This window comes from Myiozetetes cayanensis, unplaced genomic scaffold (assembly GCF_022539395.1).
Source record: "Myiozetetes cayanensis isolate MyiCay16 unplaced genomic scaffold, myiCay2020 scf12, whole genome shotgun sequence".
Lineage (NCBI taxonomy): Eukaryota > Metazoa > Chordata > Aves > Passeriformes > Tyrannidae > Myiozetetes > Myiozetetes cayanensis.
Window position 1 is genome coordinate 19054236 of NW_026086826.1, and position 25664 is coordinate 19079899.

General features: G+C 40.3%; 1 protein-coding gene across 2 annotated transcripts; it reads left to right on the forward strand.

The window, feature by feature from the left end:
• Nucleotides 1–338: 338 nt before the first annotated feature.
• SLC30A7 (solute carrier family 30 member 7) lies at nt 339–25355 on the forward strand. Of its 2 annotated transcripts, none has more exons than XM_050306813.1 (11): nt 339–462; nt 638–739; nt 3878–3991; nt 5326–5413; nt 7047–7173; nt 8137–8286; nt 9519–9569; nt 11479–11614; nt 18297–18387; nt 19418–19567; nt 20322–25355. In XM_050306813.1, the coding sequence occupies exons 1-11, from the start codon at nt 383–385 to the stop codon at nt 20367–20369; spliced, it is 1137 nt and encodes a 378-aa protein (XP_050162770.1). In that variant the 5' UTR covers nt 339–382; the 3' UTR covers nt 20370–25355. The 2 variants fall into 2 exon arrangements, with proteins under 2 accessions (XP_050162770.1, XP_050162771.1); XM_050306814.1 differs by having other exon boundaries at nt 3883–3991.
• The last annotated feature ends 309 nt before the right edge of the window (nt 25356–25664 follow it).

Sequence of the window (25664 nt, forward strand, 5' to 3'; positions counted from 1 at the left end):
CCCCGGCCCCGCCGGTCACACGCGGGGCGCGCCGCGGCCCCAGCCCCGGCCCGCGCCGAGCGCCGCCGCCACAGCTGCGCCGGGAGCGCCCGGCATCGCCGGCGGAACGCGCGGGAGCGGCTGGCGCGGCGCGGGGCGGACCGGGGCTCCCGGCCCGGGCGCGCTGAGTGTCCCCGGCGGGCAGCGCTCCCTGCCCCGCTCCCTGCCCCGCGTTCCGCCCCGCCCGGCCCGGCCCGGCCCGGCCCCCGGCGCGCCCCCACAGCCCCGCTGCCCCGCGGCGCAGGCGCGCTGGCGGCCGGAAGCGGCGTGTGGCCGGCCGGGCCGCGCCCCCGCCCCCCGCCCGCGCCGCCGGCCCGGCCCCATCGCGCCCGGCCCCGCCGAGATGCTGCCGCTCTCCGTCAAGGACGATGAGTACAAGCCGCCCAGGCTCAACCTGCTCAGGAAGGTGTCGGGCTGGTTCAGGTGAGGGAGCGGCTCGGGGCGGGCTGGGGGCAGCGGGGGCCGCGGCCGAGCCCCCGCGGAGGGGCCGGGGAAGGTGGTGCCGGGGGTGCCCGGGCCGCCCGGCGGTCTGTCCGGCCCGGCCCGGCCTCCTGCCGCTGTGCCGGCCGCGGTGACCCGCGCTGTGCTCCGTGCGCAGGTCCATCCTGGCGGACAAGACCTCCCGCAACCTCTTCTCCTTCCTCTGCCTCAACCTCTCCTTCGCCTTCGTGGAGCTGCTCTACGGCATCTGGAGTAACAGGTAGCGGGGCTGGGGGCGCGGGGCGGGCCGGGCGCGGCCCCAGCGCGCAGGAAGCGGCGCCTCCCGCCCGGCCAGTGCCACGTCTCCGCTCGGCGGGGCCGGGCCGGGCCTCCCGCCCGCCTGCGGAGGGGCCGCTCGGCACAGCCTGGGGCTGCTGGAGCGCTGCCCCGGCCGGGAGCGCTCCCGTGGGCAGCGACCGGCTCGGCCGCCCCTCCGCCGGGGCCCTGCGGTGCGGGGGCGGCGCGGCTCGGCGCCTCAGGGGGGAATCCTGTTCGGCACTGCTGTCGCGTTCGGCTCTGGGCTGAGGAGGAAGCCTGGCCTTGGCCCCAGTTTCAGGACTCGGGGGTTGTAACCGTTTCGTGCCGCCGCTTGCCACAGACATCCTCTGTTTGGGAGCGTGGTGCAGTCTGTAGGCTGATTCCTGGGTTCCTTCCTCTTTCCGAGGAAGAAACAGGAATTAGCACATCCAGGTATAATTAAGTGGTACTTCACAAAGCACATAAATTCACAAAGGTGGAAAAAACAGGAGAGACTTGACTAAATTGCTACCGAAAAATCTGCAGCAAAATATAAACACAAATGCAAAGTAACTGCTGTACTGATGTATGGTATACAGGGAGACAGTGGTGCTAGTATCCATCATGCTTCACTCGTGATAGAGAAGTTGTTTTATGGTAGTATTTCACTCTCTTTGTCAATAGTTCAGTTCAGAGTGGACTGGCATGGAAATGTCATTTAAGCCCAGCAGTGTCCTTCCACATGGAACCTAAAGTAGTCCTCACCAAAAGCTGTAGAATGGACACAAATTACTGAGACTCTTCTTTTTTAAGAGTCTTGAGTAAACGGAGCAATACGGACTTGGAAACAGTTGCATCCTAACAGCCTGTTTTTGTGACTCTCTCAACCTACACTATAAAATCCTTACTTTGATTACGGTAATTAATCAAAGCTACAGTGTATCACTAGTGAGCACCCGGTGTTATCTTGGGCACAGAATATCTCAGTGGCACACAGACTATGTGGTTTTGGCTTTGATGTTGATTCACTTTGCAGTTTTGTGAGGGTTATTATGTGCATAGTCTGTTTCAGTATAAAGAGGTTTATCTTCATGTGAGTTTGTTCTGTCTTTTAAGCATAATAGTTTTTTTCATAGTGGGACTTAAAAAAGTCCTGCATATGAGGTAATTAGGAGTGACACTTGGCAGAACTTTGTCACTATAGAATTTGACAATTGAAACTGAGAAGACTCACTTATTTTTATTCATAACTGAGGTTAAGAATTGTGATTGCATTAGTTGAACCTTTTGTTTACACTTCAAGTCACTAATTTTGGGTATCTCTAGGCCTAGATTTTGGGCTAGAACAAAACAATGTCTTAGCAAGCACCTCTTTAGTGGAGAGGGGTAGCAGAGAAAATGATGAGGAATGCCTTCAGTCAAAACAGACAGTTCATGCCATGGAAGAACAAGAAAACAAGGAGCTATGCAGGGAAAATTATTTCTTCATTTTGCAGAGCACAGCTCCATTGCTCCCAACATGAGAGATTAGCTTTTGTTTGCCAGGCAGGTTGCTTCCTGAACTCACATAGCTGGTTTGTCATTTATGTGATCATCCTACAAATACTTTGGAATGCTGACAGTCTTGAAGCACAGAAAACAGAACTGGATGTGGTATTTTGTTAGCTGAGCGCTTGTTTAAAGTTGAAATCTGCTACTTGGGCTGTTCTGTTTTAAAATGCTATTACATGTACACTTGTGTAATTTGGTATTAAACTTGTTTTATTAAATGAGCTGTGGAAGTGTCCTCCCTTAGACACTAGTTTATACTCTGGATGGTGTGTTCCATTTCTAAACAAAGTTCTTCCATACATGAATTGCTTGTTTACTTTAATAATCACTTTGCACACAGTTTTTTAAAAAGTCTTGTTAATTTATAGGTCACTTAAAAAAAGCCTCAGATGAAATGAGATTGGCCTCTTATCAGGCTTCCTGCCACTTGTGCAGCTAAATCACTTATAGCTGTACCCATGATCCAGGGCATGGTTATGCCATGTGGTGAATTGCACTGCAGACACAGGCTATGCTGTTCCCTGTTGATAAATCCACATGCCTCTGGCCACCTGGAGTTGTGAGCTTAGGTCTTGGAACAGCAGCACAGCTGTATTGTTGTTGCACCTACCCTAAGTCTTGCCTTGCTGAGGTTTGCAGGTGTGAGCACAGTGCCATGGTAACTTGCTGTGTGATTTCTGGTTCTGGAGCTAGTGTGGGATTTTGTTTCAGTAACAGCCTTTATATACTTCTCTTCCCTAGGAGACTCTATTGAAAAAAAAAACCAAAACACCAAAAACAGAAACCATTAGCTATCTCTGTTTAGCTATGCTTATTCCCCCCATTTCATAATCATTACAACTTAGAGTTACTGTCACCCTATTTACTTTCTTCCCAAATGTTTGGTGTGTTTTGTGGGTTTTTTTTCCCCCGCTGAATCTTCCCTATCAAGAACCAAATCTAAAGCGATGAGTTTCCCTAGAGATGCCACCTGGTTTGGGACAGGGGGAAGCTGTCACCAACACACTGCAAGAATTCAGTAGCAAATTCCATTTTGCTACTTCATAGGCATCCAGCTAAAACATTTGCTGGTCTTTTAAAGTTTGTTCAGAACAACTTCGTCTGTTTCCTGCTTTGGTGGCTGCAGCACCTGAGGACAATTCACCATGCCATCATCTTTCTGCCTTAAATGTTACAGTTGTGTGTATACAGAGAACTCTGTATGTGTCCATAAAGTAAATGTAAATATATAGATCAAGATACTTGTTCTCTCTCCTCTCTTCCAAATCCACTTCTTCCACAGTTGAGTGTGTCAGGGGAAACCACCTTTCACCAGCACCAAAATCATACGCTAGGAGGATTTTTTTTGCCAAGCACTCTTCCAAAGTGCCTTTCAAAGTGCTGACAAAATCAGTTTGAGCATTATATTTATGTTGATGATGAACTGCGGATTTCTCCTCTGTGCTAGCAAAATCACGTCCGAAGCTCAGAAACACAGTGTATTCTGCTAGTGTGTAAAAGATTATTTGCTGTGGATTTTTTTTTCACGTTCAACATGTGGAACATAACATTTTTTCTTGTTCTCTTTCAGTTTAGGTCTAATATCAGATTCTTTTCATATGTTTTTTGACTGTACTGCTCTGTTGGCTGGATTAGCAGCTTCAGTTATTTCAAAATGGAGGTCAAACGATGCTTTCTCATATGGGTAAGAAACTTCAGGCTGTTACCTTAATGTACTGTAGCAAATGTTTAGGCAGTCATTTTTCCCTCTATAAACAAAACCTCTTTTTGCAGAACATGGAAAAGCTATGTTGAAAGTGTGAGGGTTTTTAAGGTGAGTTATGTAAATCTCTAGGTTAATATCCCCCTAGAAATAGTAAAAATATTAATGGCACCAGTGAAGAGAGAGAGAGCAGCATCCTGGGTTTGTCCTCACAGTGCAGTGAGGAGCGTTACAGGGGCTTTGGCTTCTGGTGTCCCTTGCCTTCTTTGGAACAGAAAGTTACAGCTGAAAGGAGTTAAATGGCAGAGATGCTGCATCTGAGATTATAAGCTGTGATTCTTGGAATCAGTAGGATTTGGCATCTGCCATTTGTGGCTGCTGTTAATCCGGATCCTCAAGGCTGAGGTGTCATCCCATCGCGCCCTTGGAGGATATACCTGCTGCAGCTGGCTCTGGTTGAGGGTCACTTGGTTTCACTGAACATTGCAGTTGTGCCCTATAAAACAATACTGGCGGTACAATATTACTGGTTGTAATACTGATTAACAGCAAATGAGGTGTAACATGGGCTGCTGCACTCCCGATGACATCCCTGACCTGAGTGACATCGTTTAGCTTCAGCTGTCTTGCTTAAGTGTGAATCATGTAGTCTGAAACTTAAAGCACAGTTTCATTAAGGTGGAAACTCCAGTGTGCCCAAAAATCAATTTAGGAAGAATTGTACTATGAACTCAATTGCAATGAAAACAGGTTGTGTATTAATTACTGCTCTTCCTTTAAAGAGCTGGTGTTCTATTTATTAGAGAACGGACATAATTTATTAAGTTTTGTGTTTGCTACGTGGAAATTACATGTTGTTCTAACCTGGCAGGTTTTTATTGGCAAAATTTGATGTTTGAAATAATTTCTTCTTAAAATTTTTACTAGTAATCCCCCTTCTAGATGGGAAGCAAATCAAAGAAGACTTTGATTACATCTCGTATGCTTATCTTAGTTTGTGGCTTCCCCAAATATATCTTTATACCGTAATTTCCACTAGAGATGATCTTAAATGGAAAGATTTTGACATATTGAAAGATTTCTTTCATGTAGAGCAGGTGATAGCTGATGTGGATCAGGTAGTGTCTGTCGAAATACAATTTAATCCATTTCATACTCTTAGTTTATATGCTGCATCTTCCATTTAGCAAATTCCTCTGTAACACAACTGTTTGAGAACTGGAAGATTGCACTCCAGTCTCTTGAGTTCCACCTCTAAATTTCAGCATTTAAATGAATGTGGTAATATCTGCTATTGCTTTTTCTGTTTCTTGCAGGTATGTTCGAGCAGAAGTACTTGCTGGTTTTGTGAATGGTTTATTCCTCATCTTTACAGCATTCTTCATTTTTTCTGAAGGCGTTGAGGTATGTTATGAAGTAAATTACACTGTCAATTGTCACATTTCTATGATTAATAGGGGTGAAATTATTGAATTAAATAAATTAAGTTCATAATTGATTAAAAATCTGTGATTTGAACAGAGAATAGGGCCATCTGATACTGCTGTTTTGTGACACAGAAACCCAGCTTTTTCAGTGTATCTGTACTAGCTTCTTAAATGGTGTATTTTGTTTATGTGTAAAGATTCTGGGAGATGCAGCCTGTCCTTTTTTTGAGCCAGTTAAGTATGTCATAGCAAGATGTTCACTTCTCATTGTTAAAGGACAAATGAGGCCAAGAAGGAAAGGTCGAAAGTAACCACTCAGAGTAGAAAAGTTAGTCATAAGTCACATTCTGTAAAGAAGTGGCACTAACTTGTTAAAGAAAGAGCACTTTCCTCCAAATCTTGAAGTCTGATATAAATGGCAAGTACTAATAGCTTAGAGATTTACAAGGGCTCTTTTCTTGAATTTTTTTTTATATGATGGTTCAGGTGATAATTTCAAGATTGAAATTTAGATATTAAGGGCAACATAAAGGATTAAGAGTAAAATTGATAACTATTTCAGATCAGCTTGCATTGATGCTTTTACTTTTAATGTGGGAGATAGACTGTAAATTTGTTTAGACTTCTACTTCATAAGATGTTCTAGTGAATTTTTCTTTTTTTAATAGAGAACTGGAAAGAGCTTTTAGGAACAGGTCTTCTGCACTGATAAGCCTATAAATACTTTAGAATCAGTACAAGCTGGGCTGAAATTGCCTGTAAGCTTGGACAACTTCAGATCTAGAAACAGGAACAAAACTTACTAGAAAAATTAAAAGCTGATTGGTTGGAGTATTGGTGAAACGTAATTATCTTCCTACTGGTCTTAGCCCCTATGGGAAATATTCCCTTTCCTTGTGATGGTGACTTCTTTTCTCATTGCTGCTTTAAAATTTTACCTCTGCTGGAAGTTTCATTGTCTTGCTACTGCCTGTACCTTTCGTTCCTGTGGAGAGATGGTGAATGTTTTTCTCCTCTGTCAACAGTAATTTACGCTTGTCAACACTTAACTTCAGATGCAAAATGTATTAGGCCTGTAATGTCCCACTGAGAAAAAAATCCCAAATAAAGTAGGGTAAAAAAGAATTTAAAAACCAAAAATCAATCTAGATTTTGGAAGTTCTAAAAAATGTCACAATTTGTTCTCAGTCTTCATTTCGTTTCCCTCATTGCCTCACCCTTCTCTGGAGAAAGGAAGAAATAGTGTTCTAGACTGCTGGAAGTTGTTTAGGTGACTTGGGCAATCCACATACTAGAACAAACTTGAATGGTTTCATGTGGTGTTGAGCCACATCCCACAGCAAAATGAAATCTTGTAACACTTAGCTACACTATCAGAATATTCTACTGTAGTTTCAGAGTTTAAATAATAAAATTTCAGCTTCAGACAATAAGAATTAGTCTATCATCCCAGAAACTGGTAGTCCTGAGTAATTTCTAGGTATGTCTGTATATGTGTTTGTATGAGAATGCTCCTGTATCTAAGTAGTTTTTTCAGCACCTTTTAATAATATAAAGAAATTGTAAAACTCTACATTTGTGTTTTGTTTTTGTTTTTTTTTGTTGTTTAGAGAGCACTTGAGCCTCCTGATGTGCATCATGAGAGACTTCTTCCTGTTTCTATACTAGGATTCATTGTAAATCTTATAGGAATATTTGTTTTTCAGCACGGAGGTCACGGGCATTCACATGGAGCTGGTAGGATGTCTGCACCTTTCCAGTACCGTTTCCTTTCTTGGCACCCTGTGTTCCAGGACCTTATAATCCTCCATGAGAACCCCAGTATTAAATTTTAATGTCTTTTTAGTAGCAATCCTAGCCAAATGTATATGTGACTTCTGACTTAGGTGTTTTATCACTAGCCTTAGTCACTGTTTTACTTCTCATGTTAATATCCATTAACTGGAGCACCTGGAACTCTACAGTATGCTTTCTGGAACAGGCACTGTTCTGAACAGGCACTCATCTGCACCTTCTTGAAAGAGATTTGCAGAGTATCTTTTGTTAAAAATTAAGCTGGACTTAAGCAAGGTTGTTGCCAAAAAATTAGGAAAACCTTGTCTGAAACAAATTTTAAGTATGGGATGATTCAGCTTCAGGTGCTTCTCAACTCAAGTGTCTTCGAATTGAAATGCAGAATTTATTTGCCTAAATACATGTGGTGAACACTTTGGGGTTTTTTCTGCAAAGCCTATTGGTGTCTCATTCAGCTTAACATATGAACTTACATAGTCCAGTGGAAGAGAACAGTCTTTTGTCTTTGAGCAGCAATCTAAAGCTTGAATTTTGAATGTGTGAATGATAGCTAATTTCTGGTTTCTTAAAACAGCTACTTTTAATGTGATTACATCTAATTAGGTGAACATTTTTCAAATTGTATTAAAAGTGTAGCACAACTTCTCAGAAGTGGGAATGCATTAAAGCACTTGACTTCTCAAATGAGGTATATATTTTATTGTGTGTGTGTATATATATATATATTTTATATAGCTGCACAGCAGAGCTGTAGATGACAAACTGTTTTGTTTAGTTTCTTAACTTATTTAAAACTTACCTTAAGATGACCTAAAAGGCAAATAGGTTTTGAGTGGCTTAGAACCAAATGTAAGTGTAGTTTAATTCATTATTAAGTTCATACTCTGACGGTGGTATTTGTTACAGGGCATGAGCACAGTCATTCTCTGTTCAATGGTGGTCTCGGCCACGGGCACAGCCACGGAGGTCACGGGCACAGCCACGAACAGAAACATTCCCACGGACACAGTCATGGTCACGGCCATGGACACTCTCATGGTCAGGATTATTGCCATGGTAAGTACTTAGGTAATGTCCTAGACCATCTTGACTTGGTCTAAATGTGCTACAATGACTTAGTGGGAAAAAAAAAGAGAGGGTGTTGGCAGCTTGTTGCGATCATACATGGAAGTAGTTTCATGACATGTCCAGTATGCTGTGCCACTCCATGTGTCGTGGTGCGTTTTGTGTGTCACTTGCAGTAAGTTCGGTGTTAGTTTTTAAAGGCTGTGATTTACCTGTGGTTTTTGAATGTTCACCTTAATGTTATGTGTTGGCAAAAGATAGAACAGCTGTATGCAGTGGCAATATAATGAAATTTTTAAGTACTCGGCTTCAATTTTTTCATTTAAATCAATAGGCAAAGTTAAGCTGCTTTGCTAATGTTCTCCATTTGAATAATCTTACAGCTCAAGGTATTAGAAAATATGAACAAACTTTGGGTACTTATGGATTGTTAGTTGTAGTTGGTTTGTGATTTCAAAGAAGATTTTCCACATCTTGTGTAGTTGTAATCTGTTTCAAAAAGGTGGTTATGAAAAAGGTGCTTGTTATCTTAGGTATGTTTAAATCTTTTCTGTAAAGGCAAACAATGTGGGAAGAGAGGTTCACGAAAATATGATCAGTAACCTTCACTGTGGGAGAAGAGGCAACCTATTGAAACAATGCAGGTGAAAGCCTTGTGGTGTTGCAGGGTTGTCAGTCCTTCCTGCCTTAGCCCTAAGCTAGGATCTGATGTGACTGAAAATGTGCACATTCAGAGCAGGGAATAGCATGGCAAGTTGCAGACAGGAGGTGACAGAGAGTGTAAAAATACTTACTTTTCTCTTCCTTGCTATTCTTAGCAGAAAAGTGGTGCTTGTTTTCCAGGAGTTCTCCTGGTATTTGGTTGGAGAGTAGGAGCTCCCTGCTTCTGCTTCTTCCTTGCCTTCCCCACACTCCCCAGCCAGTGGAACAGTGAATGTAGCTGTCTGTGTTGTGCAATTTGATATTCAAATCAACTTTTGTGTAATATATTGTGTATCTTCACTAGAAGTCATTTGCTATCCTTTAACAAGTTTTTCTCAACATATCTTTCTGGTATGTTCCACAGAGGCATTAATCTGCTTGGATGTTCTTTGCTTAGTTCTACCTTCTCCAGGTCTTATCCTTGTTGGGCAATTAGAAATGTCCAAAAGGAAGACTGTAACAGAATGTACCACTAGAGAGAGCCTTTGTCTAGGTTAATGTGTCAATAATTGTCTTCACAGATGACCATTCACTTGAAGCAGTGACTGGATCCAGCAAACAGATTTTACAAGGTATGATGGTACTAAGTATAATGGTTTATTGGTTTTATCATGGTCTGCCTGTCACTCATCTGTTTTAGAGGGCTCCTCTGGATAAATGCCACATTTGGCTTAGAGGAGCTGTTCTATGAAATCCCATTCCCCCTGTAAACAGAGCAGTGCTGTACCCTGTGCATGTGTCATTCACTGAAGTCTAAATGTAGTGCAGTGTCAACACATTTTAAAAGAGAGATCCCAAAATCTGGGATTCAGTTTCTCTTACTGACGCTGAAAAATCAAATAATGAAAAACTAGGAAAGAGTGGTTAAAAGCAGGAACCTAAGGAGCCCAATTGCAATGTATGTTCTGGAAAATGAAAAACAGTATGATTAAGATAAATGTATTTGAAAAATGCAGATATAATTGTTAAAAGAGTATCTGAGTTTAAAACTTGCCTTTCTTCAAGCTCTTACAGTTGTTTTCGAGAAGATGGTAATTTGCTCTAAATTTGTTGAAGAAGTGTTGGAATCCATGATCTCTTGAGCATTAGTTATGGATAGTTTAGGTATTGGTTTTGAGCTTTGCTTGGCTGTTTGTTGGTTTTGGTTTTGTTTTTAAAAGGTAGAGGGAGACAATTATGAGAGGTAGGAGGTAGTAATTATTTGGCATACTCAAATGTACATAGTGTTCTCTCTTATTGGATGATTTTCAGTCTTGTTTGAAAAGGAACATTTACAACCTCTTCCAGAATTTACAGTACCCCATATTATGCATATGTATACTCAATACTTGAGTAGAGGGTATTTGAAAGTCAGTCTTTTCGTGAAAACCTCATTTTAATTGAAGCATATTAAACCCACTCAATTTTATTTTAATATTTCAATACTGAGGGAAGAAAACCCCACCATGTGATGCAAAGACAATCACTTACCAGACAATCATTCACAAAGACAGTCACCTCTCACCAGCAGATCAATGTCCAGGGAAGTCTCTGAGCAGCTATTTTGAAAAGATAGCACCCCAGTTTTATTGCTGAGCATGGTGTGAGATGGTATGGAGTATCCCCTGGTCTGTTTGGGTCAGCTGTCCTGGCTCTGTGCCCTCCCAGCATCTTGCTCCCATCAGCCTCCTTGCTGTGGGGGCCGTGAGAAACAGAAGGCCTTGATGCTGTCTAAACCACAGCATCGTGCAGGCTGCTGTGGAGAAAACCTGGCTCTGTCCCAGCCAGGCCCACTACAAATGCAGACTTGGAAAAATCACTTAAGAGCTGATTTGTAGTTGGGTGTTGTTTTTACAAGAGGGATTATCTGTCTGGAGACTTGTTCTCAGAAAGTTTCCGAATGACTTCCCGTCGTGGCCAGCAGAGAGCTCCAAAGGCTAAATTTTGGCTTAGCTGCAAAGTACATCTTTCTTTGTATTTTAAGGCAGTGTTGTTCTTCAAAATAAGAGTGAAGTTTTTCATGTCTGCAGTATTGTTTAATTCTCAAAACTATTTGTCTTGGATTTCTTTGCCAAATAACTTCTGGAAGATGTCGTCAATGAAACAATAGCATATTTCAAAGCTTTGCAGAGCTGTTTCTGTTAATAGTCTGTCCATCTTAGCACTGTCTGGAGGCATCAGGGAATGTGAGTTTCTTTGCTATAACGTGGGTGGGTATTGTATGAAAAAAATCTAGCTGCATCTGTTAATCACTGTTTAAGTGAAATACCCCTTTCTGCTAACTGAAGAAAAGAATGTAAATTCTTCAAATGGTCTGTATTCTACAAATATGTTAAAATCTTGTGATCACCTTCTGTGTGCTTGACCCAAAATTGACCACAAATTAAACAAGTATAAATCATGTTATCTAGTTCTTGCAACTCTTCTCTGTAAAATGTCATGGAAATACTCCATTACCTTTGAGAATGCCAAGTTGTAATGATGTCAACTGATCTTTTCCAGGTGTATTTCTGCACATTGTGGCAGACACGCTCGGAAGTATTGGTGTGATCATATCTGCTATATTGATGCAGAACTACGGTCTAATGATAGCAGATCCTATTTGTTCCATGCTGATAGCACTACTTATAGGTGTAAGGTAAGCGTTGCTATCTCTGATGTTTGGTAGTATTTCTGATGCTATTTACAGCAGAAATTACAGCTCAGAAGAAAAGGTTTGTCTGTTCTGCTAATGACTTACAATGTTTGCTTTTCTTCTGAGAGGGGTATGTTACCTCTGTTCTGTACAGCTGTTCTGATGAGCTCTTGTATGAGCTATTTTCTCTCTCTTTTCTACAGGTACAGCTTTTGCTCTTAGATCTGCATATTTTGCCTGTTTGCATAATACTACAAAAACGTCTTTCAGGTTCAAGCTGTAGAAAGCTTCCTCTCTGTATTTAGTACATGCTTATATAAACCAATGTACTCCAGTAAATGGAGCAGAATGGCTTCAGGGCAGCAGAGTTGAGTCTCCTGGCACAGGATGTGCCCTTGTCCTTGACAAGGCTGGTGGTTTTAATTTTTTTTTCTTTCCCTGGCGAGAACTGTCTTTTCCTTTGTATTTGTACTCTGAGACATCCTTATTCCTTTTAAGATCTGATGGAAATGCTTCAAGTAGCTCTAGACTTTTCCAGTTGTTGTTTACTGAGATCACTGTAAATGTGAAGCTATTTGGATTAGACTGGACAAGGAAATATTTCATTCAGTGACGCTGTTATTGGGGTTTTCTGGCAGCAGTTTCACTGGTGGCACAGGGCAGCGTGCCACAACTCAGCTACAACCTAATAACTGAACACCTTTGTCTCTTCAGCAGTGGTGAATGTCATCTGAACTGCAGCTACTGATGCTTATACCATGTATGGCATGTTTACAGCATATGCATGGCAGCATTCACAGGATTATTGATGTGAATCTCCCTATCTATTGAAGTAGGGCAGTGTGCTTCAGACACAACGCCCACAGAAAGCTCTCTGCTAGAGAACACTGTTATCATTTCAGTACAAACTCTTAATGTTTTGACTTAAACATCTTGTAATTTCATAAAGGACAAATTATTACAAGCCACTTCTATTACTGAAATCTCAAAATATGGGAAAGAAAATGTTCAGGTTAACAAGAGGGAAGAAACTGTTGCTGAGGTAAAGGTAGTAGCTGAGTAAAACACAGGTTTCCGTACACTAAGATTAGTGTTCATAGATTAAATAATTGTCTGCTGTTTCAAAGGATTATTTGTCCATTTTTTGTGTGTCCCTTCTACTAGTTAAACCAATTTTGATAAGGTAAAGTGGGGTTAGAGTGTGTGTGTGCGCCACAACAAGTGGACCCCATGCATGTGTGTTTGAAAATCAGGATCTGTTCCGTAATCAGGATCTTTGTGACTGTAATAAAGCAAGCATGGTTTTGAGTCAGAGATGCAAAAGCCAGTCTGATAAAGTCCAAAAGTTCTAATGATGTTTGGGTATTTCACCCTAGTTGGAACTGTATCCTCCCAAGTTATTGCTTAATGGTCTGATCTTGACCTCGAATCTGCAGGGCATGAGTAGGGGTAGGTTTGATCCTGGGCTCTTTTTAACTTGGGGTTTTTTTTGCTGTTGTTGTTGTTAGTTTTTTTGGAGTTTGTGGTGTTTTTTTCTTTTAATCTGTATTCTTTCTATGATACTTATGTATCCAAAGAAGGAATAAAGCCAGAACACAAATCCTTATTCCCTTTTGTAGAACTTTCTGATAAGCTAGTAGAATATGAAATCAGTTGCATGAGAGTGCAGAGGGGAATGAATCATTGCTCTTGATCCAGGGTTGCTAGTGTCTATGTGAAGATAATTGTTCATTCATTTTTTTATTGAGTGTTTGCTTTGCTTCAGTGCTGGGGCAGTTCTCTCAGATTTACTTGAGTCTCACCTGCTTCTGTTAGTGGATCTTCTCTGTTGAGGTTTCTAAAATGATGGCCACACTTGCCAAGAGAAATCATAAAAATCCCTGTATAAGATGACCATAAAGCTGACTGTTGCAGTATAAAGCTGTACAGACTCTGCTTTGTAACCTGCTTTGTGTCGTGCAGAGGCAGAAGGGTTGAGCAACGCTTCCTCAGAGAAGTCAAGCAGTGCTTTTAAATGAAATGCTTGAGCCTTGCTGTAGACAACATCTCTAATTAGTGCAAATTGTCAGCTGCTGACACGGTTTCTCTGTGTTGCTCCTGTGATCCTTTGCTCAGGCTGCTCCAGGGTAACATATTCTCTGCCTAACACCTCCTGAGTTAGCACAGAACATTCTGACTGCACAGTGAAAATCTGCTGTGGGATTTGAGTTTGCCTGGATGCAACTGCTAATATCTAATGAACTTTCTTTGATTACTTTTGGTACTATCTCATGCAAGTGTCCATTTAATTATAAATAGGACATGCTTAAAATAGACAAGTGTGTCTTACTAGCATTTTTAAGGTTTCTTATTTTAACAAAAGCTTGGCCATTTCATACTTGTTCAGGTTGACACTCTTGTTTTTTCCAAGGTGGTGTCCTCGTATGTGCCTGAATCAATATACAATTTCTCAAGTCTCTAAACTGCTTTTAATATTTAAAACTAAATATTCATTTAGTTTTTAGCCTTAGTATTCTAAGCCTTATTCAGAAACGTTGAAGCAATTTTAGTGTTTCAGTCAGCTATGTGAAATTAGTCAGCACACAAAAGCCACAACTCTGGTATAAATTGAGTTTGTCTGAAACCACTATTAGACCCACATGTTTCTAGAAAGGCACAGTAGACTAAATCTCATACTAGATTGCATGGGCTATGCAGACTACACATTAAGTGGTCAAAGAAACGGGGCAATTTACATTTAGTGAAGTTGTTTCCATGGGTTACATAAATTTTTTGCATAAAATCTAAAGCTTCTTGAACATGATATAATATGAAAGAGCCTTGGGGGAGGGTGTGCCAGTACTGTTTGGGATATATGCCTTTAATGTTTGAGGCATAACAATATAAAAAAATTACTTTTTTAAATGAAGTGCTGCATTCACTAAGGTTCAGAAGCAATGTTTTATAGCAAAGCTCCTCCGAAACTATCATGTTTGTCAATGGTGGTGTTTTAAGCCATTACTGCTAAATGTCGTGCCCTGCTTTTATTTACAGGGTAATGGTACCTGCCAACCTTGCTTGAGAGTCATGGTACTGTGTTGTTATGAGAACAAGCAATTCAGAATCAGTAAAGTAAATTTTAAACCTGCGATCCTTGCCTTGAGCAAAGCTGGCAGTCTGATTAAAGTTGCCATTGCCTAGTAGAGAAATTTTATTAAAGTTCTCAAATAGGCCGACAGTGTTGGCACTGTGGATATGGATGGTGGTAGGGGGAGAAAAGAAAAGAGTGTGGAAATGTGGCTGTAGATTTTGAGCTACGGCATTTGAAGAACCATAGCTGGTCTTGATCCTTAGCAATGTTTGTTTACCTTCCACAAAGTCTATCACAAATATCCTCTCTTTCCTGTAGTGCTGAGAGCACTGAATGAATTTCCTGCTGTGCTCTGAGTGCAATGACTGTGAAAAGGGTTCTTTACCCTGCAGTCTGAGACTATAACAATGCCAGGGTCCTGCTAGCTGTGCCTACAACAGTGGCATAAACAGGATGGGACTGGAATGAGGACGAATATTATCTGAACGTGATGCAGGTTAATTAAGAGTTTGATGTTTTCACTCTTCATTTTTAATCAAGCCTTATGTCAGTGGCAGGGTGGATGTATCAGATTCATATAAATAGCTTTTATGTGTTTGAACACCTTTCACTTCTTCTGTAACATTGTCAAGTGCAACTGTGATGTGCTGTAACATCAGCTGCTTTTGCAGTTCTAGCTTTTTCAGAGGAGATGTTTTTATCCCAAGTCTTGCTGTAGGTTCGCACCTCTTTCAAATCCCATTGCCTGGTAAAAGAGTGTGGTGTTTTAGACATAGGGCTTGGTAATCAAGAGACCACTGGAAAACTGAGTCTGCTTTAGCAGCAAAGCTTCAGGACTGCTTATGCATGAGAAAGCTTTCCACTTGATGAGCCATCAGCATTATTTATTTTCCTCAATGATCTTATCATTTAAAACAAAAAAGAGGGGAAGTACCATTGCAATAGTTGCTGCAGAGACAGGCATGTGTTTTTTTCACTAATGACTAATCAAAAAAAAAAAAAAAAGAGGGAAACTTCATCAAATTCTCTAACCACATTTTCAGCCTGCTTGGTTTTGTCATCTTTCCTAATGTTTTCTTCAGTCACATGAGATGGAACTGATATTTCTAGTGCCTCCTTGTGATTAAGGATTACTGTGTTTAGTTAATGTTTGAGAAAAGAGCATAGTGTGTGGAGTTTTGGTTTTTAAATTAAAGGTTTTGTACTTAAGTAGCATGCATGAAACAATGGAAAACATCAGACATCATCAAACTGGATTCTGTTGTTTGTGGTGTTAGTTTGGCTTACAGTAAGACTATCTTGTGAGATAGTATCCCGTTGGATGCAGAGGGGTATCCATGGCCTTCTGTGCTCTTAACAGCATTTGTGAGGGCCTGTCACATCACTACAGCTTTTCAAAAAGCCTTTTCAGCTTTTCAAAAGATGACATTTGTATCTGAACACTAAGACAGAGGAGGAAGGTGTGACCCAGGATATGCTTCAACTTCACCAACGGTATCAAGCCACATCCTGATTTACCTCTGTTCTTTGGACTCTTAAGATGTTTTTCTTTCATAGACTGTTTCTCCAAATCTACTGGCAGTTAATTTCCCTTCCATCAGATAATGTACACCAATTTTATCAAATAATGTAAATAAGTTGTGCAAATTAGACATTTTTTGTTAGATTTTTGTCCTAGCGTTTTTCACTCATAGTGGTATGTTTCAATTAAAAGGCAGGCTATCACATTCTCCATTCCTGTAGTTGTTTCCCTGGGAAAAAGTATGCAGCCTGTACGTGTGTGGTTTTTGAAGCCTTTGGATGCATATGTTAGAGGGGCCTTGTTAAATTTATGGGGATGGAGTCGGTGTTCAAAATTCTTGTATTCAGTTTGCATCCTGAACTTGTGTATTGGTCTTTCAAGGTTTTTATTAAGAAGGAAACCTGCATTTTAAATAGTGAGTTAAACTGAAATCAATTCATCAGTGGAGTGTTTTGGCAGCTCCAGCTTCTCTTGATGTAATGCTTGTGACATGGACATTATTTAGTGAGATGGGTCCATTAATAAGAGAACCTCTTTTTCCCTAAGCTTCTGTCATCCACTCTAGAATGTGACACTCCAATTAGGCTTCCTTTAGACAGATTGACAGTTATTGCACTGCTAAACGTTTGTCTTGGTGACAGGTCCAGTTCAGGCAACTCCTGCCTGTCCCTAATTGCTTCTTCCTATTTCTGAACTGCTGCTTTGGTAGCAGCACAACTGTGTGAGGCCATGTGATAGAGTGCACCCAGCAGTGACTTTGGCTGGAACCACCACTGTCCCTGCAAGAAGACTTAATTTTAGGGTGGTGGTTTCTCCAGGAGGTTCATTAGACAGGAGTCACACACCCTCTAAGTCCCTCCTGCCCCTGGCTAAGGTTTAGTCAAGGGGTGAGCTGAGCAGTCAGTCAGCCAGCACTGCTTCCATGGAACCATGTTAAAAACTGGTTAGGTCACGTTGTCCACCATCTGCAAATACGCAGCTGGTCTGGGCAGTGTGTTCCACATCACTTCATGAGATTTTAAACAAACTTTCTGTGGTTTTCTTTAACAACCAGCTTGGTTAATCTCTTACAAATGTTTTGGGTGTGCTTTCAATCCCATCACTCTGTGTAGTGCAGCTGTGATGCCAGTGCTGAACTCTGAAATTCAGCTTACCATTTCTGCAATATATAGTCACTTTTGATCCAGAGTGTTCAGTGAGTTGTATGCTCTTGAAATTAGGTTGCTATTTAAGCTTTAGTGTTGGGTTATAGATATTTGTCATCCTTTTGAAAGTGTTGGGATGCTCTACTGGACCAGGCATGGTGCACTACACCTAAACAAAAAAGTCACCATGCTGAATATTTAATAAGAGTATAACTTTTTAGTGGTAGCTTCAGGGTATGGGCTTACTGGTCTCCTGATTTTATTAAAAAAAAAAAAAGTAATAACAATAAAAAAAGGTATTAAATGTCTTCTTAGTTAGCTGATTAAATAAGACCATTTGGCCAGGAGGGAACCTCTAATTGCTTCCAAATGTTTAACCCCTGAGCTTGGATGAGACCCTACCCATAGTTCACTTCAAGAATATGCAAAGTTGTCTGTTTCTGACAAAATAACTTTGTTATAGCTGGATTGCTCCACACTGATTTCATTTTATGATTGCCCTATTATTATCTTAGGTCATAAGAAAAATATGCCTTAAGCAAAACCCAAACACAAAAGCAAAACCCATTGCAGTTGGATATTGTTCTGAGTACTTGTCAATGATTTGCCACTGAAGTAGGTTTTGAGCTCTACTGATCACCTGCTTTGTTGTGTAACTTCTAAAATACTAAGAGCTTTCATCTCAGATCCCGTGATTAAACTATTAATCTTTTGTGATCAGCCACTGGGTAGTTCTGTGGAAAACCTGGGGGAGAAGTAATCTTACCTTTGGTGAGACACCACACCAATTTTGTAAATCCTTCTGTTTTCTGCATTAGGTTTTCATGGCAACATTCTCAGCTTTTAGTGAAACAACTAAAGAAGAATGTCTCAAGTGTGTTAAGGAATCTTAGGTTGCATCTTTTGAAAATGTAATAAATAATACCTAATTTCCTTTTTTCTTTCTAGTATTGTTCCACTTTTAAAAGAATCCATTGGGATTTTGATGCAGCGAACTCCTCCTTCCTTGGAAAATGCCCTGCCCCAGTGCTACCAGAGGGTGAGCTCTTAAGCCATCTTTGCTCATCAAGCTGCTGGCTGATTGAGCCTCAGCTGTGTGTATGAGGATATTTAATGATGTTTTTTTCAGTAATGCCTGTAAAGGTTCCTTAGAATATACAAGTGGAAGTACCAATTATAATGAATGTTTTCCTGAAGTCCTAAATTGTGTGTAGCTTCACCTCAGTTTGTGCTTTAAAAATGTGGTGTGTTAGTTGAGAAAAATAGATCCCGAAGCTTTTCCTCCCAAAGTATTCTGTGCTTGTACAAAGTGTAGAATGGTTTTCTGTTTTGTTCAGTTTTTGTCTCCCTCAAATCTAGTTCTTAGTAATGTGAGATGGAGTAACATTGGAAGTGTATTTGAGTATACAGAGGTTACTCTGGGTTTGACCTGTTCTCCTGTTGAACTAATCTATTACTGTGTCATGACCTGAACACTGAATTGTCTTTGCAAAGTTAATACAAAGCACTTGTAGGAATGCTGCCTTCCCTGGGGAAGTTACAGATTGAAATTGGTCACTTGGAGGGTTTGCTAAAACTGGACAGAGGAAAAAGAAGGGGGTTGGCAGGACCAACCTAAGCCCTCACTGAATATTTACAGAAATGTTAAAGTATGAATGAATATAAATTATATATGAATATCTTTCCACTGAAGTTAGAATCTCACAAATTGTTTCATGGCAGAATTAGCACATTTGCAAACATTGCAATTTTAATTGAATGCCCTCTCAAAAATTCAGTAACTGACTTTTTTCTCTTGGACACCTCTATTTTCAGAAATGGTTTCAGTAAAATATATGTAGAATGTAAATACATGGTACAAAATCACAGCACATACACAAATCTGTTACACGATTTCACCTTGCTTAAGATGACTGAGATAGTAACGAGGAATTTTGCTGAAAGATCATAAATTGCACAGTGAACTAGAAGGAAAAGAGTGCATTGGCTTTTATAATATTTTCTATAAAAACCATAGTACAGACAAACACTTTCTCAAATGTATTTTCTGAAATTTGCCATATTTTTAGGTGCAGCAGTTGCAAGGAGTTTACAGTTTACATGATCCACATTTCTGGACCCTCTGTACTGATGTTTACATAGGGACTTTGAAATTATTAGTAGCTCCTGATGCTGATGGAAGGTGGATTCTAAGCCAGACTCACAATATTTTTACTCAGGTATGTCTTATCATCTCCAAACATAAATTGCCTGTCAAGTGATGTGATATCTATCTAGCAAAATTAAGTGTTTCTGGGTTTGGAATCTGTGTTTTGGAAAGCTTCTCTGCTCCAGCTGTATAGAACAATTTGTAGGTGGAATTACTGTACCTCTCTGCATTAGTTTTTGATGCCTCTTAATGGAAATAACACCTCATGTGTATCAAATTGGGTTGACCTATATTGACCTATGAGGAACCAAGAAAATAGCTGAGGTCTCCCTTGGGATGGGGCTTCTGACCACAGACCTATTCAAGCTTTTCGGTGCACTGGCTGCTTGCACATGTGATGACTTTCTTGCCAAAATCATAATGTAGAGTGATTTTGGTTTGAACAACAAAATCCTGTGTTACGCTCTTGTGCTTAGCTCCATTTTAAACCGACAGCTCTTCAAGCAGCTTGCTTTTGAGGAAGTTAAACTTGTACAAAAGAAAGTAAGAATTGCTTTTGTGCAGCTTCACGTGTGGCAGTGATTTAGGATGAATCAGAGGAGGTAATGTAGCAAAGCTAATGCTAATATATCATTACTTGACTGTGTGAAGAACCCTGTATTCACACTGCGCTCAGTGAATGTGCTAAATGTGGGAGATGAATTACAGATAAGTAAGACATTGAGGGTTTTTTGCTAGGTAATTTATTGATGTGGACTGATGTTCAGGGCAGGTAAATTGCTTTGGCTTTAGTGGGTTTTTAATTCTCCTTCCCTTTTCCATAGGCGGGAGTAAGACAGCTTTACATACAGATTGATGTTGCAGCCATGTAGTGAATTTCTGGAATTGTGCTGTTGGACCAAAGTTTTCAGTACTGTACTGGTATAACAACCTACTTCTCGAGACAGAGCCTGCCTCCACCACTGTTCTGCAATCGACTGAATAGATTCCTGCCCTTGGGCCATGGGTGGAGTTCACTGCTAAGGAGTAACTGTTGAATGAATGTTATGGACTTTGGGTCTTGGTTTTTTTGGGGCCCCCAAACTTGTAAGTTTTTGCGGGGTTTTTACTTAATAAGATGGCGGTACTGGAAACCCTGTCATGTCTTCAGTAAAGCTGCTGAAACCACTGCTCATTCCCATGAAACCAGTGTTATTGACAATTGGAAACGTGTTTTGTAGATGATGTCACAATGGCTGACATGCTTCAATATAATTGTATGTTTGTACAATTGTTTGTACTTTGCAAACTTAATGAACCAAACCATATTGGGTTTTCAAAGTGCCTTTTATATCAGGAGAGCTGTTTGCCAGCATAAAAATATGGAGCATCAAAGGGTTTTATTACTTTTACAAATAATCTTGTATGCAGTCTGATTATTTACTAGTGATGTATGTGGGGGGGTTGTGTACTTGCATAACTGTAGATGTTAGACTTCCATTATACTTGCATCTTACCAGACAGAAGAATTCTAAATGTTAAATACAAAGCTGCTTCCAAAACAAGCTGGGTATTTTGTTGCACATGTCTTGTGAAAATTATCTTAGTCAAAACATTAAGATTTAACTCCAATTCTTAGTCTCTTCATACTGTTGAAAGTAATGAGACACTACATGATGCTACTCACGTTTATAGTCACTTAAGCAACAGGCAGCTGAGGGAAGATGCTGGTGATGGAAGCAATGCTTGAAGTTTTTTATTTTCCAAATCCTGGTGGAAAAAATTAAATCTCGAAATTGTTTGTGAAAGCTTAAATCTCCTTGATTTTAATAGGTTGTAATAATTTTTATTAAAGTGATTGGTGAGATAAGTTTTTGCCTTTCCAAATACTGAAAATAGTTGTTCCTGGTGGCTATACCCAACATGGAAATAAGGACCATGTTTCATGCTTAAGATTATGCTTTTCCCAGGTTGACAAGTCTGATATCTTTGCCTATCTTGCTGTAGCTTTTGTATGTTTTCATGGGGGAGAAAGTTCTTAGTGCAGTTTGGGTTGGTTGTTTGGGTTTTTCTCCAGAAACATTAGTCTGTCATATTTTTCTAGCATTTATAATCATTTTACTCAGATATCGGAGTGTTGTTTTCAAAACCAATCTGCTATACTTGGTATTACAGATGATAGTTCCACTATGCCGTAGTAGTTAACTTAGTAATGCAAGACTTTTTAAGAGGACATTTTACAAACAGAACACTGGAGTAAAAAACAAGGCAGGCGTTTTTCTGATAAATCATAGCTGCCACTGACTGGTGTAGATTTTAAGTATTTTTTTGGTACCTGTTATGTGGTAACAGTGAAATCAAGGCCCTCTGAAGCTGACAATGTCTGTGTAGTAAGTGCTAGGCACTACGAAATTACTGAAGATTGATGTGCAGAAATGTTTACCACTAATATTGTTGAATTCATAGCAGATATGAAGAGTTTCTTGCATTTACTCTTGTTCCTATAGAGCACCTGAATTTTGATTTCTTCTCACGTGAAAACACAACAGTTGCCAAATTGATAGGCGGTTCCTGACTTTTCCAGATGGGATATTGAAACATGAATGTTGATTTTGTACAGAGCTTGGGGGTGTACTCTTGTGCTTGGAACCGAAAACTGGGCACAAAGAAAAATAGCAGTACAAAGCCACATATGTTATTGCTTTTAAGCTTTACAGTCTCTTCCAGTCTTCAGATCCTTCTTTATCCCTGTTGCTGGTTTCTCACCCTGTTGGCTGCTCCTGGGGATGTGGGTGCAGGGTGCCTTTCCATCTGGCTGCACCGCTCCCCATCTCTCTTCTGGCCTCCTGCCTGGCACTGTCAGGCTCCCTCCCCATCCCACCTTGCAGATCCCCTGCCAGGCCCAGACTTTCCTGACTGAAAGATGGGATCTGGGATTACACAGCACAGGGTGAGCTGCAAGAATCTGTTGAGCAGATTTGAGCACTGCAGTTTAAGATCCCGTGTGCATGTGTGTTCATAGAAAAGGTGATTAAAATCTGGTTGTGATTATAGGGTGGAGTTACTGTTTTGTAGCGTGTTGCATATAGACTGCTGCTTGTTGGCTGACAGCATGACTTCCTCATTTTTTAATAGTTAGTGTTACTGCTTTTTGAGGCTAGAGAAGATCAACTGATACTACTTTAAAGGCAAGCACCAGCCAACTTCAGTGTAATTGTGTCATGATCCAAGAGCAGGCCTTGGTTTAAATCATTTTTACACCAGCACATTTTGGGACTGGGTATTCCTGGACTTGCTAAAATATGTAGTGCTGCCCTAGTCACTGAGCTTGGCCACTATTTTAGTTTTCTTCATGAAAAGACAACTGCTACTGTTTGTTTCCAAGTGACAATCTGGCCGAGTGGCAGTTGGGTTTTTTTGGTAGTAGTATTTTTTTAAATGTACATCTGCAGACTTATTTAATATGGGAAATGGAGTGAAAAAGCCTATAAGCCAGTTATAATTATACAATAACCATTTTAATGACTTTTGATTTTTTATTTTTTTGCTTATTATGATTTATCGGATTGTTGGAAGGATATGTACAAGTCTGCGTTTTCTAACCAAGATAGCACTTCGTTATTTTTTAAACTTGGTGTTTTATAGTAAGAAATGTATCATTTGTCAAATATAATTGGGGATAGTGTAGGGAAGTCAGATTTAAAATAGACTTTAAGCCTTTTTTGGCTTTCTGAAAAAGGATAAGCATCACAAAATGCTACAGAAGACACTATATGACATCTCCGGTAGGTAACTACAGTCATGTCTGGTATGTCAGTAAACCGAGTGGCATCAGATTTATTTTTTTCACTTACTGAGGGGATACTTGCTCAGGTTTTGGGAGAGTACAAATCACCGAATTGACAGTGGAGCTTTTCTTACCCTGAGAGCCAAAGCACCATTAGTCTGTGTTTTGCTAATTACCCAACACTTGGCTGCTTATGTAACACTTTGCTTTTGACACTTTATTGGAGATGCATGGCATCATTTAAACAGAGCTTTGTGTGAATGACTGACATCCGGAGATGGATGAATGTCTGCAGATCATCTGCTAAAACTCAGCTTCCTGGTATTCACTACTGAGTTTTACTCCACCTTTTCAAGGTATGGTTTTCTCATGTTTTCATGTAGCTGAGCTTACTGTGGGGTTAAACACAGTCTGTCTTTGTGGGTTTTTTTCTGTGACTGAAACACCAGTAACTTCCAACCCTGTTGTCCCAAAGACCAAGCCTGTGAACTGCATGTTTTTTACCACACTTACAGCAAAAGAAGGAGATAAAACAAAGGCTGCAGAGTGTCTGTATTAAAATGCCCCAGTGTTTTTTATGGTAAATAACAGTAGAAGAAAACTACTGTTATGAATATGCACAGTGAAGATCGGTCCTTTATAGGCTAATCCGGTAAGTCTACAGATATGGATAGACTGGCTCCTTCCATCAGCCAGGCCCTGCAGAGTTACTTGTGTGATTTGCTAAACTAAGGCAAAAAGTGCAAGAAGCAAATAAGTGACTCTGGGTTTTATGTAACACTGCTTACTAAAACAAAAGTTTAGTTGCATCATTAGTGAGAGCTGCTGACACTATTTTTACATAAAAATTGAAACTGCTGCTAATAATAAAATGGACATTAGTGACTCAACATTCTTAATTTTTTTTTTTTTTTAAGTAAAACTGGCTTTAAAGGTGAAGGAAAGTAAGGGTACCTCTTTTTAACTGTTGTAAGTGAACCTGTTCTGGGAATTTAAACAAGATACAAGAGGGGAGAGAAGCTGCTGCTGACCTGCAGTTTTCCACCCTTTGCACACACTCTGTGTTCAGATTGTAGAGTCCACAGCATTTCTCTCATAGTGCAGATTTCAGTTGCAGTTGCACAGTGCAAATTTTCAGTTGCATGCTTCTGTAAAATGCAAACCCTTTTCCCTCTTCATGAAACAAGGTCTTTAAATACCAGTTCAGAGCAACAGTTTTATTTAATAACTAAGCCCTGTCCTGTTTCTTCCAGAAGCCATCAGACTGCCACTTGCTATGATTCTTGATTATCCACCCCTTTAAGCAGGATTTTTTTTCTTTTTTTTAAATAATCTGTCTGATCCCTAATACTGACTCAGTAGTTAATTCCTCCTTTACACTTCTATTCCCTCTTGGATTTGTCCCCCATTCAGGCTTTCCTGCAGTGACCATCCCTGCTGGGACTCCATTGGCCAGACACTGCTATAATGTGAAGATGCCAGTCGTGCTTCTGCTGTGCTTGGCATGTGAAGACTGTGTCTTGCTGTGTGCAAATACTCCTTAATCTGCTTCTCTGTTTCAGTGAGCCACAAAAAGTTCCTGCCTGTGTGGTAATTTGGCGGAAATAATAAGTAAAAGGAGGTGGGTATTTCACTTCCCATGGGCATTGGAGTCTCTCACGTGTACGCTGGGATCTTGTACAAGAGTTAAGTGAATGGCTACAGTATTTTGGCTGAAGTGTGAAATAATGTGAATGAAGCAATTGCCAAAATCATTCCTGGTAGCAGATAGCATATTGCTTGCCTTTACCTTTAAATTACAGGAATTACTCTTAGCAGTGAGCTAAAGTTGAATAGCACAGTATGTCAAAGTACCTGTGAAGAAATCACAAGGCAGCTCACTAAAGTTCTGGAGACTATGTCTGATTTTGTTCTGGAATGCTAATGTTAGTAGCTTAGCCACGACTTGTCCCAAGTGCAATATTAAGAAATTTTTAATGTAATCTTTTCTACTTGAATACAGTCTGTATAAAATGCTAAATATCCTATATTGCTGAAAAGATATGGGATCAAATTTCTTTCCAATAAATCTTCAGTTTAAAAAAAATGCAAACAGGTCTGCTTTGTTCTCATCTTACTGATGAAGACTAGTTGAAATAATGACCACCACCATCCACTAGCTGATTTTAAAGAGAATTCTTGCAGTCTGTGGAGATTAAGGTTAATTGTGGTTGTTGCAGTTGAGTCCAGCCCTTCATGAATGCTAGCATTAACATATGAAGAAATCCAGTTCTATTTTAAGTTGCAGCCTTCTGAAATAAGAAATTCTGTGCAGCTTCTCCATCTGTTTCACCAGCTGATCAAAGGGTAAGTTCTTGTTTTTCTCGGTTTAGAGCATTCTCACCTGTCTGTATTCATTCTC

Coding starts and splice junctions, on each gene's coding strand:
- SLC30A7 (XM_050306813.1), top strand. CDS start 383: ATGCTGCCGCTCTCCGTCAAGGACGATGAGTACAAGCCGCCCAGGCTC. Junction 463..637: donor AAGGTGTCGGGCTGGTTCAG/GTGAGGGAGCGG, acceptor CTCCGTGCGCAG/GTCCATCCTGGCGGACAAGA. Junction 3,992..5,325: donor AACGATGCTTTCTCATATGG/GTAAGAAACTTC, acceptor TGTTTCTTGCAG/GTATGTTCGAGCAGAAGTAC.